Below are 16,235 nucleotides of genomic sequence, written 5' to 3' on the forward strand. Positions count from 1 at the left end.
CCAGATCACCACTCTCTGTCCCCACATCTTGTCTGTCCAGCAACTCGTCAGTTATCAGGTCTTAACTATCATATTATAAAATGCCATTCATGGAAGCCTCCCTCAGGTATCCCAGACAGGCTCTCGTGCCAGACCTTCTCACTGGACACTGTATTTTTCCTTCAAAATACTAACATTTTTGTGTTTGTTTTAAAAAATTTTGCACTAAAATTTAAGTTCCAGAATAACCTGGAATTGAATTCCCCATGCCTAGCATAGTACCTAATATATAGAAAGCATTCAGTAAATATTTGTTGAGTGAACAAGCCAATAATTCTAGTTCATGTGCTTTTCCCATTAAAGTTGTTTTTCTGACCAAAAATACATGTGTTGGTAGAAAAACTAAGAAGTACACAAACATTTAAACAACAAAAATATTCAGAGGCACCCATTCAGATCATTATTACCATAGTTCGATATTTTAAATGTACCTTCCGTATTATTAGTGCTATTCCAATAAAAAATCAGTAGTTTATAAATGATGTTATTATTGGTCTTGTGATAGATATCCTCTCATTTTTTATGTTAACTTGTTTCATGATACCTAAATTGAAAATAAAAATTGTGTTTTCAAAAATCCTGAGTTATAAATTATTATCACAAACACTATTTGAAAATGAAGTATGAAACTAAGACACATACACACATCCATAAAGAATCAGTAGTTACAAAATAGTGGGTTGCTTGGATGCAATCTGTATAGAAATATACATTTTAGAGATTTCCTGAAAACACTAGTCATTTGGGCATGATGTCAACCAGTGTGCACAGAACATTGCATCTCTTCCTGGCTGTGCTTATTTTAGGATGTTTTGAGGAAAGCTAGAACATGCTTTGGTCTATGATATGACTTGCCCAGAAATGGTCTTTGTCTTGGGAGGCTTTGTGCTCTTGGATCACAGAGCAGAAGAACACCTAAAGTACCTCTGGTGAGAGCATTTTTCAGTGAAGCCCACCTCACCCCTCAACAACATAGAAGGTCTCGGAGATGCTGTGGTTAGAAGAAGAAATGCCTGTGCAGCACCAAGTCATACTGTTCTATCAACATACATTGCTATTCTAAAATCTTAATTTTTCTGGTGGGCTTTCATATCCAGAAAAATAACAGGGCCATTTATTGCCTATCAGAGCACCGTATGTTTGCTTCACTCAGCAGTGAGGCCAGCAAATCCATTAATCAAGGACCCTCAGTGGCCACTGGTGCTGTTCTCCACTCCTGGGTCAACAATACTTGAGGCAGATTTAAACTCGAAATTCCGTAGCATTTAGTCATGGACATGTGAGAGTCTCTTCCTTATTTTCTTCAAGCTAATTACACCAGAAAATCACCTGTCTTTACAGAAATAATAAGAGACACCATCTTTGTGTTTCTATTGTGTTTCTTCTGTGTTTCTATTGTGTATTCTTTGTGTTTCTTCCACTACTAATGCGGAATAGTAGTTCCGTCTCAGATGTATTCTAATTTTAAGAGGTTATTTTGTACCTTGATGCCATGTTAAGGGTTCTTGTAAGCCTTCCAAATACATAATAGTGGTACAGTTTTTAATGTGTTTCTTCTTACAGGATTGTGGTGTGTGTGTGTGTGGGGGGGTGCTAATCTGCCTGCCCATCTCAAGAATTTTGGGATGTCAGCATTTATCCTTTGATTTCTGTGAGAAGTGGTGAATGAAACTTTGGAATCTATAGTCAGGGAAGTGAAAAGACTTGAGCTATTCTATTTGTCTTGCAGAGGGTATTCTCTGGAATAAAAGAATGTACCTGAACACATATGGACTACTGAACCATAGGAGATGGCCATATACTATACTTCTTATAGGCCCTAAAAAGTAAAATATCAGCAATGCTATAGTACAATTAATAAAAGAAACCAAGGATATGAACTCCCTCCCAGGACATGGGGTCATTAAAAATCCCCCAGTTCAGTCCTTAGGGAACTTGCTGTAATATCCTAGTACGTGCGGGGACATATAATTCAGAAAAACCAAGTTATTTGTTATGAGTTGAACTATGATGTCCCACACCCATTAATACGTAGAAGTCCTAACCCCCAGAATTTCAGAACTGATTTAGCAATAGAGTCATTGCAGGTGGTAATTAGTTAAGAGGAGGACTTACTGGAGTAGGGCAGGCTCCTAATCCAATATGACTGTGTCCTTATAAAAAGGGAAATTTGCCACAGAGACACACATACAGGGAGAACACCATGTGAAGATGACCCAGGAGCTACCCATAGCTGGGAGGGAAGCCTGGGACACATCCGTCCCCAGCACCTTCAGAGAGAGCATGACCCTGCCCACACCTCCATCGCGACTTCCGGCCTCCGGAACTGTTAGACAACAGATTTCTGCTGTTTATGCCACTCGGTTTATGATACTTTGTTGTGTAGTCCCAGCAAGTTAAAACATAATATGTGGCCTAAGAAGTCTGTGCTCACTTGAAAATAAGACCTAAGGCTGGCTCAAAAAAGTCCAACCTTTCAGCTACTTGCAAAACAAAAACAAACAAACAAACAAAACCCAAAAACATTTCGCCAGCTTCAAATGTGCTGGGTTATGAAAGGGTGGGGGAGGACCCAGGAAAATGTAGGAGCTCTCTAATCAAACCAAGATCCCAAAGTTCATATATCTCTGCCTGAGTCCACAATGCTCCCCAAAGCCAGTGGATCCTGGGGCATAGCCACAGCGGGGGAGAGAGGTGAAGTTAGGACTCAGAGTTCATTTCTAACTCTTCCGGGCCCAGAAGGGTTACCTGTAGTGTCTCCGAGGAAGCCTTCACGGATGTGCTATTGTTGGGTTTAACTCCCTACTTGGAAAGACCTGGAATATTTGATTTTGGATAAAGGTTTTCTGTCTTTTTTAGTCTGTGGATATTAAAGTGAGGTTATGATTTAATACGTGAAAGGAAAAAATAGATTATTTTGCTAGCAAATTGGTTTATTGGGATCAACAATTTGGAGAAATGAACATTAGAATGGGTTGCTGGGAGGCAAAGCATCAGTCCCCAACAGCCGAGACCGAGTGTGGTGATGTAAGATAACACAACTTGCATTTTCAGCGTGGATTTTTAAAAGCAGTATCAAACGTAAAATTCACCAGTACTTGGCCTCCACAGGTAACGTTTTTTTCCCCCATCTAGAGTGTAGTCAGGGACTGTGGATCTGATGGCTTCAGAAGTTGACAGAGCCTATCAAATTTTTTATTAAAACCCCCAGAGCTGGAAACAATGAAGAGCAGTTTGATGGATCGTGAACAGATTTTCCTTAAGGGGAAGAATCTGCTCAGCATTGTTACTTCTTTGCAAACAATTTTGCAGAATGGGAGCAGCTGTTTTGCAAGTTATTTTTGTGATGGAAAGGGAAATCTACCTTTTATTCTTTGCATCCCCAAGTGGGCCTGCGTAAATACACATAAACACACATGTAATTTTTTTGATCTCATTACTTAGTCCGCCTCTCTCCTCTCTCTTCCTCATTTCCTTTTTTTCTTCCCCATTTCCTTTTTAATTTGTGCTTTGAGGGAAGAGAGTTTCTCGTGCCTGTGCTTCTCTCTCCGGGTAAATTGCAGCGGAAAAGATCAATTCCAGTGTGGATGCCCAAGGGCAAGTAAGGATGCCCGAGATGAGAGAACGGACCATGGTCTCTTTCCGTTTAGGACTGGGAGGGGAAGTGTGTGAGTATTCTGCTCCTCCTCCTCCCAGGGGTAGCTGCCTCAGCAGAATCTGGGCTGCAGAATCGGAGCTGCTGTGAGCTGAAGAGCTGAGGTCCAGGGCTCCAGTGCAGACAACACATAAATCAATGCCAATTTAAAAGGGAAGATTATTTTAACCTTGGAGTGTCACTTATATGTCTCAATACATGGTCCATTATTTAATCTCCAGGAAAGTTTCACTCAGGCCCCTCTTCTCTCTGTGCTCATTTGCTACCGCCAGGCCATCAGGCATGCAACAAATTGCACAATGAAAAAGCCTCAGCATTAAAAAACAGATGCGGGTGGGGGGGGGGGCACTGGCAAGTGAAAACATGCATCTTGCTCATCACAGCACATTTGGCCTTTTCCTTTGAGAAGCTGAGGGTGAGGAGGAAGTGATTACAAGACAGAAACATCAGTCAATGTGGGTTCTGGGAAGGTGGGTCCCACCTCCTCCATCCATCCTGGTGGGACCTCAGCGTAAGAGCTCTAACTACACTCAGAAGGAAACAGAATAAAGCGTTTGGTACGTTATCTTCCATTAATTTCCAGAGGGGCTGAAAGTCTCTGATGCTAAACCGTCATAGTGCAGCATTTGGGATAAAAGCTATGGCCAGTCTTCTTTATCCAGTCTTGCTCCAGCTCTCGAGTCACATGTAGAGCTTATGTGGACTAAACACCCAGGAGCTTCAATTCTGTAAGGGCAATAATGATGGCTGGAGTTCTTTTAGGTGAGTTAATAGCTAAGTTCAAAGTGCTGGCTTTCTATTAGCAAGACTCTTCACTTGGCTGCTCTTGTTGGCCCCCAATTTTTTTTCTTTTTAAAAATATAACCTTAAAGTTTAACAATTTACATTCTCAACTTTAGACTGTAAAATATAAATGCTTCATATTTCTTCATTTAAGGGCAAACTGACTCATCAGCAAGATAAACTATATATAGAAGTAGTGTTGGGAGACCTAAAAGATGTGAGCTTTAAAAGTTTTGCAAAGATAGCAAATACTTAAGTAGCTGAATAGCAACTTGGTAATTTTTATACCAAGGGTGATGGTAATATAGCATGTTCTTTAAGTTTTTCTAGCTGACACTGTGACATCAGAGCCAGCTTATTCTCATTATTTTGAAGCATTTACAATAAATCCTATTTTATAACAGCAGGTGTCATTACAATGATTAAACTTAGATATAGTTCAGCTTACTTTTTTTCATTTGTGTTAAGCCCTAATGTTTTTAAAAAGCTAGTATATATCTATTAGAGAAATGTTTAATAAAGCATCATAAAACATATCCCAGATATTCTTCCTAACATAATACTCCCTGGAAAATCTAAACAAATGACAACATTTTAAGTATGATGAACTTTCCACATGTCTGACTTTAAGTGTATCAGCCATAAATTATCTAGGTCTCTTTATGTTGCCCTTACTCTGATGAAAGAAGAATTGGGATCTTTTAATGAATTATCTCATCATTTGACATTGTTTTGAGCACTTGCTATCTTCAAGGTCTGTGCTGGCACAGAGTGTCCCTTTGAGATTTCTAAACAGAGAGGACCAACAGTAGTCACAGGAATTTGTAGGAAGGGAAAGCAAGAACATAGAAAAGAGAAAGGTAAAGATACGTTTCTCCAGTGTTTTCTGTGGTGCACGGTATCAGCAATGAGCTATTGTTTATATCAGACCCTAATCAATGGCCAGAATGCCTCACATGAAGTGAGCAGACCCCAAATATTTGTTGGTGAATGAAGAATCAATGAATGATGTCAACTAGATCCTCCGGTCTTACTTGGTTACTAACACTCATTCTCATCCTGTTGTGCTTCCTTGTAGAACTGGGATCAAAAACTGTCCTACCTTTTGCCACTCAGATACTTCCATGTCAGCATTCCACCTATCCCAGTTGTGATGAAAAAACCACCCCGGGAAGTTAAAAGTGCTTCTTACCAAGGTAGGGGACTCCCATTCTTGACTTTTGGTATGTAAACATTTGCTTGAGATTTGGGTTCAGTACCTCCTGGTTTTGATAAGAAATCTATCACCTGTTGTGCTACCCAGAGCTTCAATGCAGCAAATAATTTCTGTCCTCAGAGAAGCTCAATATACAACATCAATGGTGAACCACAATATTTTGCATTAGTAAACATTGAACTAAATTTTTAATTTTATTTATAAAGACAAAACCCTGGTATTGTAATAAGATATTAAGTAAAAATTTTTTAAGCATTTTATTTTTGGAAACATATCTTTCTGTATGGCAAGATGTTTAAGTATATGTGACCATATATCAAAGTCTGAGCAGTTAGGAATTAATAACTTTACTTTTTTTCAAAAATACAATCACATAAAATCTCTATGTATTATAAGTTGTGAAAAAAAAGAAGCCATACCTTGTTATAATATCCACCAAGACTCTGCTGTATTCCTTGCATTCCAGGAGGTCCCTGTATTATAAACAAATCAAGGACAAACATGTAAACATTTACCAAAACAATATGTATTTAAATAATATAACTAAGAACTCTTGAAATCATATAGTTAAGAAAAAGGAAGATTCTGTTTAGTAAAATATTCGAATAAAGAATTACATGGACATTAATTTATCATCAGGTTTCTAAAGGTATTTCTAGGTTAAATCCTGCATAAATCCAAGAGAGATCCTAAGTAGGACCATGTAACATTTTGCTAGAAGGTCAACCATCAGCATGTTCTTTATTAAATGGAATTGTGCCCCTAAGACTCTTTCAGGGAAGAGGTTGTAGCTTCAGTTTATTCTTGGCACTTCTCACAGGGCTTTTATCAATGTATTATAGAAATGTATGTCCCCACATGTTATTAATTTAGAAAATATGCAAGTAATATTTTTTCTATTACTTTACTCTTTGGAGTAAATGTATGAAAATGGGCTGCACATTCTGCTATAAAACCTCAGACTTAAGACATTTAAATATTGGTCATCTTTAGTTGACCTGGGAATATTTACTAAGCAGTATGCTGAGATTGGGGTGGATAGGAAAGAAATAAAGAGATCAGTCCATCCCCAAAGCTTCTAGAAGGAGAGGAAGAGTAGAGTGGAGGAGAGAAAATGTTATGGAGGCAAAGTTCATAACACTTTACCTTGGAAGATAACACACAGAAAGAGGATGATTGAGCCACTCAAACAGCATCATTACACAAAGATTATTTTTTAAAGACGGAATGAAAGCTTTTCAAAGTAAAGAAAAATCTGAAGGATCAATCTCTAGCTGTGCTCACTGATACAGGTAACACCTTAGTTATATCAAAAGATTAATGTTGGTTAACATTTATGCCAGGTGTTTCTCATGAATGGCTTGTGACTGAGGACATCTTCTAATAGGAAGCCTTTGCACTGTGCCACTAAACATAAAGGGCACAAGATGTGGTGATGGATGCCTGGAAGCAGGTTGGTATAATTCTTGAGAAAATAATGAGCCTCGTGAGTAATGGAGCTGACTACAATTGGAAAGACAGATGATGCTGTTACCTTGCTGAAATAAAAACAGAGCTAATGTCAGAATTCTCATGGCATTATATACTTATGTTCTCTTTCCATCAGCCAGTTTTTTGTAAAATATTCTAGGTCAGTGAGATGAAGTAATGAGGAAAGCAACCATTGAACTGGGGGTTGTTGCACGAAGTTTCAAGCTAAGAACATGCTCCAGATCCAAGTTAAGAACTCCTTCTTGAAACTCAGGTGGTGTGAGCACCTACACACATTGATTCGTCTGCAAACATATAATGAAGCAAGGAAGAATTTTATACACCGTATGTAGTAGCATCAACAGGTAGCTTAGAGGTATATATAATGCATAGCAGGCATTCAGTGAATCTGTGTTGATGATAAGGCCAAATAGATCAGAGAATAGTGATGGGGTGGGTAAATTTAGCTTAATACACATTAATTCATATGAAAAGCGAGAGTAGTAGTTATCAGGCTCCCAAATATAATAGAACAATTTCAAATAGAGTAGCAGAATCAATCAAATAATAATAGCAAACATTTATGTAGTACTTATTGTGTGCCAGGCAGTATAGCAGGAATTAAGTAATTTAAGCCCTACCATGACACCATGAGGAATGCTCCATCATTATTTCTGATTCAAAGATAAAGAAAATGAGGGTTGGAAATTGTTTCCTGGCCCAAGGTCACACCACTGGTAAGTAACAGGCTTAATATTCGACATCAGCTTTGGGCCCAAAGTCAGCCTTTCTTAATTTAAAGGCAGAATCTCAGCCTAATATCACTTTTGTAGTATTTTTTTTTTTTTATCATGGTGATGTATATGTGCCTGAGAGAATACTAGGTGATCACTCTTACATGTTCTCCTCACCTTAGTGAAATTGAAAAAGAAAAATCAACAAAACTTGTACTTAGTACTTCTGATGAGCATTGCACTGTGCTTGGTATAGGAGGGGAGGAGATAAACACTCTGCTTTTAGATGTAGCCCTACTGGGTAGACAACAAAGGCCCCTTCAACTTCTCTTTGACTCTTCCATCTACCTTCATACATGCTCTCAACCCATGACATGGAGATTATGCCTGAATATTCCAAAACATGTCTCTCAATCCACTAATCCTCCACTATACTACTCAAAATGCATCCTATCTTTGTCTGTAGAGGTCGGGAGAGCAGCTGGTTAAGGCCTTCAGGAGGAGCTGTGGGAGGCAGTAAAGAGAAGAAATAGGAGAGCAAAGAGTGTGGTAGGAGTTGGATGACACAGAACATGTAGCAGTATGGCTGAGGATAGTAAAAATAATAGAATTGTGATAATTTTTAAAGAATTGGTGAGAATTGAGTATGACCCTTTACAGACTGGTTGTCTGCCCACAGAAGATAGCTACATTCCATAAACACAGTATATATTCCTCATCCAGGATGCTGATCCTGTTGTGCTTACCACTGGGGCTTGGGTGAGAAAATATGTGTGGCTCAGTGCAGCTGATCCCTCTAAAAATAAAGGCAAGAGCACAACTCACCAAAAGGATCCCTGAGCCAATAGAAAATTTGAACAATATTATTTAGATATCTACAAGATTAGTAAATTCAAAAACATTACTTCTACATTTTCATTTTTTTCTGTTGTTGCCATAAAATGTCACATCCACAAAGTAGTGCTCCAAATGGGTTTGATCTGAAGTTTTAGGCCCCACTAATTAATCTCATGATGAGCATTTAAGATGACATTTTCTTTTTCACTCTTTTAATCACTGGGATACTTTGGGTACTACAGATTCCAAGTTTAATGTAACAGAGATTTACAGCTAACAATCTACTCTGCAAGCAGTACTTTATACAAATACTCCTAGATGGCAGGAGGAACCTTGCAGAGACTAAAAGGAAATACCAGTAGGGTCTTCTGGAGTCTACCTCTATACTGACTGCACTGCAGTGCAGTGTAGCAGTGGCTCACTAGGTGGTTGTTCTGAAACTGTCAGACAGAAACAACTTCAATAAATGCAGGGGGTAGTGACCATAAATAAACTCTATGCATATAAGTGGCAAGAGCAACTCTCTGTTTAAAAACAGAGAGTTGCTCTCAGTTAGAAAAACTATACAGACCCTGTGGTCTTAGAATTGGTGGCTGTCCTAATGCCACATCCCCAAGAGACGCACTAGTTTTCTATCTTCTATTCTGGTCTGAATCATGGCTGGAGAAGATCAAGGAGTTGTTTATTTCCAAGTTTAGCAAGAGTTGTCATTCTTGTAGATTATCAATCAACTCTGAGGAAGAAGTTAAAGCCTTGTGGTAAGTGACAGATTTCCCAGCATCACATGTTGCTAGTATTAATAGATGCTACAGGGCACTTGAGAGATCACTTTCTCTGAGGTTTGCATTTATAAGGACCCATTTAAAAGTCCTGGGCCCAGTGGATAAGATATGCCAACTATTGACAGCATGTCAGCCTTGGCTAATGCTCATAGTAGCTCTCCTAGGAAAACTGGCTGAGGTTTTATGGAAAGGAAAAATGTCCCAGTATCTTGTTCATGACAGGGACCAACAGCATGGCTGTATACAAATCATGGCTACACAATGTCTATCTTTTATGGAGCTCTGCTTCATTCTATTTGTGTTAGATTGGGAGATATAGGACATCTCGGTTAATGTGATGATTACACAATTATAGAGCATCTTATTAACAAAAATGCTAATGAACTCCAGGGAGACACACCTGTTCAGACCTCAACTGTACTGATGTGTAATTACCTCAGAAGTCTGTAAACCTAGTATGGGTAGAGATCCTGATGTTGTTTCCTATTGCAAAGAATCATACCTGGCGTGATGAAGTGAATTAAAGCAATATTCAATTTGGGAAGTATATTCTCTCAGCAATAGTTCAAGTAGAATTTAAAAAGTTTTTCACTAAACTCTTGTTGGAGGTAGAAAACAAAAATACCATGAATGTCTGCCACTGGAGTTATCAGATGCATGGTGTAAAAATGAGCTGTTTGCATTATCATCTCTTAGTAGATTTCAGTTTTGGCATACATTCTCAAAGTTTAAAAGATGGGAAGAATTATCTTTTTCTAGATCTGTGAAAAATGATGTTGGAATTTTAATAGGGATTGCATTGAATGTGTAGATCACTTTAGGTAGTATGAACATTTTAACAATGTTGATTCTGCTGGCCAATGAGCATGGTATGTTTTTTCATCTATTTATGTCCTCTGCTATTTCCTTCCTCAGTGTTTTGTAGTTTTCCATGTAGAGATCTTACACCTCTTTAGTTAAATATACTCCTAGATATTTCATCTTCTTTGTTGCCATTGCGAAAGGTTTTGAGTCTTTGATTTGGTTCTCAGCTTGACTGGTTTTGTTGTATATAAGTACTACTGATTTGTGTACATTGATTTTGTAACCTGAGATTTTTTGAATTTATTTATCAATTCCAGGACTCTCTAGGCAGAATCTTTGGGATTTTCTAGATTTAAGATTATATCATCAGCAAAGGTGATAGTTTGACCTCTTCTGCCCTCATTTTGGTACCCTTGATTTTCTTCTCTTGTCTGACCCCATAAAACAGGGGTCCTCAAACTATGGCCCGCAGGCCATATGTGGCCTGCCAAGGACATTTATCTGGCCTATCAGGTGTTTTTGCCACCACTGCCTGTCCTGCTTAGCAGCCGACTAGTCCCGGGCCCACAGTGCGCATGTGTGGAATGTGTGCCACACTCTCCAATGGCCCTCCAATGGTTTGAGGGACAGTGAACTGGCCCCCTGTTTAAAAAGTTTGAAGACCCCTGCCATAAAGCCAAAGTAATCTTAAGCAAAAAGAATAAATTGGGAGGCATCAATTTACCAGACTTCAAGCTGCACTATAAGGCTATAATAACCAAAACAGCATAATACTGGCACAAGAACAGAGACATACTGGCAGACCAATGGATCAGAACAGAGAACCCATATATAAAACCATCCTCATATTGCAATCTGATTTTTGACAAAGCAGACAAAAACATACAGTGGAGAAAACAGTCCCTATTTAATAAAGGGTGCTGGGAGAATTGGATAGTCCGATGTAGAGGACTGAAACAGGATCCGTATCTCTCACCTCTCACCAAAATCAACTCATGATGGATAACAGACTTAAACCTAAATGCATGAAACTATAAGAATTCTAGAAGAAAATGTTGGAAAAACTCTTACAGACATCAACTTAGGCAAAGAATTTATGAAGGAGACCCCAAAAGCAATCATAGCAACAACAAAATTAAGTAAATGGAACCTGATCAAATTAAAAAGCTTCTGCACAGCCAAAAAAACTACACCATTGGTGTGACTGCAAACTAGTACAACCTCTATGGAAAGTATCTGAAAAATACCTCAAAGAACTAAAAGGAGATCTACCATTTGATCCAGCAATCCCATTACTGGGTATTTACTCAAAGGAAAAAAAAAACATTCTATGCAAACAGCACCTGCACTTGAATGCTTATAGCAGCACAATTCACAATTGCAAAGATGTGGAAACAGCCCAAGTGCCCAATACATGAGTGGATTAAGATAATGTGGTATATGTACATCATGGAGTATTACTCAGCCATAAAAAATGTATTGTATTAACCTGCATGGAACTAGAGACCATTCTTATAAGTGAAGTATCACAAGAATGGAAAAGAAACACCACATGTACTCACCATTAAATTGGAACTAATCGATCAACACTTATGTGCACATATGGAAATAACATTCATCAGTCATCAAGCAGGTGGGGGGGGGAGGAGGAGATGGGTAAATTGGCACCTAACGGGTATCATGCACACTGTCCGGGTGATGAGCACACTTATAACTTTGACTCAAATGGTACAAAAGTAATTTACATAAATAAAACATTTGCACCCCCATAATATTCTGAAATAAAAAACAATGAAAAAATGATGTAAAGAGTTCTTTGTTAAAAATTATTCTTATTTAGTCTTGGTCTTAGCTGCAATTTCATTCTTCAGTCAATAGACCTTGGATGCTTAGCTCAAAGAACCATATTTTTGCCTTACTGTTCTTTGCTATATGCTTTATATGCAAGTCAGGGCGTGAGGTTTCGAATTCAGCTTTAGCATACCCTGCACACTATGACTCAAGATATCCACAGCTTCTTAGTCAACTCTTCTGCTCCCCCTCTGATTCTCACTCTTGAACTATTTTCCTTTCTCACTTTTCTCTAAAAGCATCCTGTAGTTCTTTATAACTCTGCCAATTGAGTCTCCTTCAGCCACCTGGGTGCCACTTATGCACCACAGCTCTTCAATCTCCTATCAGAAGCTCCTTTCAGGATTCACAAATACATATTTTCAGGTTACACACAACTGCCTATGGCCCAGTGAGTTTTCAATTAACTTCAGGAACAACCTTTGAAATACCAAACACCTCTGTGAAGGAAGTTGTACTAACCAACTCTCTTAAAAGAATGCTCAAAAAATAGCTTTGCTGTAAGAACAGATAGAAAGTTTGTTATTGAAAAGTCCTTTGGGCTAATTTTTAAAACACAGTTTCAATGTTCTAGTGGCTTGTGGAAAAAGCAGAGATCAGTAATTATTTTTTGCTTGGTATTTAAGAAAATCATTAGGAAGCCTAAACACAGACATAGGAATGGTGAGATGAAGCAATAATAATGATTGGAAAAACTAATGTCAAATGAAGTTTTCTCTCATTTATGTTTCCACATATAACATTAGACATAACTTAGCAAAGCACATTTGCACTGATGACAGTGACTTGTGTACATGTCTGGATTCCCCATTGAAATGAAAAATTCTTGAGGGCAAGGATTTTCAAACCTTTTCAACCTACCAGGCTGTGTCATGTAGTAACTTCCCAACTCTCCCCTATACCCCAACACTAAATGTTTGCTGAATTCAATAGAGTCATTGCTTTTACAAGAAAAAAGTTTTTGGCGAAAGTCTATTTTTTGCTCGTTGATTTTGGTTTTAGTTAGAAATGGTATCAAACAGAGCAAAGGGCTTGCTGCTTCCAAATTTATAGAAGATAGGGCTGATAGAAATAGATCAATCTAAGAATATGGCTAGTTAATTCAAAGAAAAGCTATAGTAAGCTCCAGTTAACTAGAAAAGAGCTCATGGATAGATTTTTGACCAGAATTATGACATAATAAGTTATACTGTAACTCTGAGAAAAAAATCAATAATGCTCTTTAGACAGAAAATATTTGAGAAATCAATTCCTTTTATAAAAATCAATACTTTTATTTGTCTTAACATTTACTATAAATGATTTTTTTCAGTGTTTGTTGGGATTTAATTGTGTTAGACAATTGTAATTTTATAATGTATTATTTTTCTGAGAATGCTTCTGTTACAAATTTTTAGCCACCAAGTAAATGCCAACACTTCCTTCCCACCAAAAAAAAAAAAAAGAAAAAAAAATTGCTGGAAACTCCTAACCTGTAAAATATGATTCCTGAAGCTAGGAGAAGATTCACTGAGTGTTTATATTATGTTTACATTTCAACATAGAGATCAAGCTCTCATATTTGGGCCAACCTAGGGAACAAAGGGCAAGATAGTACATGTTAATTAAGATGTTTAGGTTCCTGGGAGGAGCTCTTTTTCCTTGAAATATTTTGCTCACTCTCTGGTTTATAATTAAAATATTCTAAAGATAGTCTTATTTACCTGGTGTTAAGTTTTATTTTTTTTTTTTTATTTTTTTATTTTTTTGAGACAGAGTCTCTCTTTGTTGCCCAGGCTAGAGTGAGTGCCGTGGCGTCAGCCTAGCTCACAGCAACCTCAAACTCCTGGGCTCAAGTGATCCTTCTGCCTCAGCCTCCCGGGTAGCTGGGACTACAGGCATGCGCCACCATGCCCAGCTAATTTTTTATATATATATCAGTTGGCCAATTAATTTCTTTCTATTTATAGTAGAGACGGGGTCTCGCTCTTGCTCAGGCTGGTTTTGAACTCCTGACCTTGAGCAATCCGCCCGCCTCGGCCTCCCAAGAGCTAGGATTACAGGCATGAGCCACAGCGCCCGGCCTGGTGTTAAGTTTTATCATCAGCTGAAATGCAAATGTCCCTGGAAGATGTAATACTAATGCTTCACATTTACGCAGTTCAGAATAATTCTAAAAGTATTTTCCCTTATATTTTCTTGGATGGCAGGGTAATGTGATAGTAACACATAGTATCTTATTTAATTCTCATGATAACTAAATGAAGTGGGTAATATTATATTCTCCACTGGATAGATGGGAAGACCAAGAGATCCCCCTCCCCCGCCCCCAAAGCACACAATAAACAAATGGTAGAACCAAGTCCAAAGTCATCCCACTCTGTATATATTATTCATGTGTATTCTTCATTAACTGTTTCCCAAGAGCAAGGTGGGTGGGACAGGAAAGGAGAAGACTAAAGGGTGGCATGTGAGGAGTAGGGACTGGAGAAGATAGTAAGTAGTACCAAGATAGGGGCGGGGGGCTGAGGAAGGAGCCTGCAGACTATACCGCCATTGGGTCCAGGGCTCTCCCTTCCTGGAATGAGGCTCTGAGAAGTGAAGTTACTTCTTTTGAGCCAGAGCTTAAGGTTAAATTCCATTGTAAGCAGTGAGGACTCAAATGGGAATACACTCATGGAAAACTCAGGTTTCAGTGCTAATTAGAAGGATATCTTTCATTCATTGGCCAAAAGACAAAAATACAGTCATGAAATTTGAAGTGCTCTCATATTTACATTGAAGTTTTCACACTGGAAACTGAATCTCATGAGTTTTTCCAGATGATAAATACATCAATGCATATATTTTGGCCAACATTCTAAGTGGATGAAGTTTCTTTATAAAGACTTGGACAGAAGAAATAGAAGGGAAGTGAACAAAGCAGACAGAAGAAAAAGTGTCATGCAGATGATAATAAAGAATTAGGGAAAGTATCAATCTTTTTGCCTTGGAAATGGTAAGCCCTAAATCCTGGGAAAGAAAGACAATAATAATGAGAAGATGGCAAAGAATGATAAAATGTAGATATTGATAACGATTATTAATGAATAATAGTTACTCTTTGAAAGCAATAACTGTATGATAGGTTAATATATTATTGTGTTTAAATTTTACAATGATCCAATGAGGAGGTGTTATACTTATTTTACAAATAACAAAAGATTAAATATCTTACCCAATCTCATACAACTAGTGGACAAGAGTTAGGTTTCAGCCCAGCTCTGCCTGCCCCCACCAGCTTGATCTTTTAACTCTTTCCCTTAAACTGCCCCACAATGAGAAGGATTATAGGAAAATAAAATATCAGTCATCTTAAAGCTGGTTAGAAAAAATCAAGGGCATTCTGTAGCAAAAGGTCTGTATCTCCTTAATGAGATACAGAATCAATAAGAGTCAAGCAAAGAGAGTTCTGACACACGGTGTAGATATGCATTTTCAAAGACTTGGATGGCAAAAAGATGTGAAAAGGAAAGTGACCAGAATGGGAAGAGGGCAAGGATAAGAGAGAGGAACAACATGGGGACACAGGGAAATTTAAAATCACGGAGGGTTTAAATTAGAGAGAGATAAGAAGAAAGAAATAAGCAAAGTTAGTCTGAGAAGGAAAAGAAGGAAGTCAGCAGACTTGATCAGCATCTTAAATAACCCTTGAGGTTCCAATAACTCCAAATGAGGGGTAAAGAGGCTTAGCATTTATGGAGTGGCACAGAAAGGGAAAATAAAAATGGTCAAAGGAGGTGGGAAAAAAGACTAGCTAACCAAGAGAGGATATTGGTTGGGGATGGTTTTGATGGACTGAAACTCCTATGAGCATGAAATTACAGTGGAGAACAGTTGTGGGAAAGTTGTCACACTCAGAGAGAATGAAATATCCTTCTCATAAGACTACAATAGTGCCATTGTATTCTATTGTGGAGGAGAGATTTGTGTATCAGCATAGTGGGAATCTCAAGGAATTTTTAAGTGATACAATACACTGGGTTAAGCATTTGTCAAGGACATCCTTTGGGGACTTCCTCTACAAAAGGTAAGGGCAGTTTCGT

The 16,235-nt window shown here is 38.2% G+C and overlaps 1 protein-coding gene across 1 annotated transcript in view; it reads right to left on the minus strand.

The window, feature by feature from the left end:
• Positions 1-16,235, minus strand: part of COL19A1 (collagen type XIX alpha 1 chain) — a 312,839-nt gene that overhangs the window by 85,715 nt on the left and 210,889 nt on the right. The window contains exon 18 of the mRNA XM_076003244.1: positions 6,113-6,166. Within this exon, the coding sequence (XP_075859359.1) occupies positions 6,113-6,166 (54 nt within the window). The remainder of the gene's footprint in view (positions 1-6,112; positions 6,167-16,235) is intronic.

This window comes from Microcebus murinus, chromosome 5 (genome assembly GCF_040939455.1).
Source record: "Microcebus murinus isolate Inina chromosome 5, M.murinus_Inina_mat1.0, whole genome shotgun sequence".
Classification (NCBI taxonomy): domain Eukaryota; kingdom Metazoa; phylum Chordata; class Mammalia; order Primates; family Cheirogaleidae; genus Microcebus; species Microcebus murinus.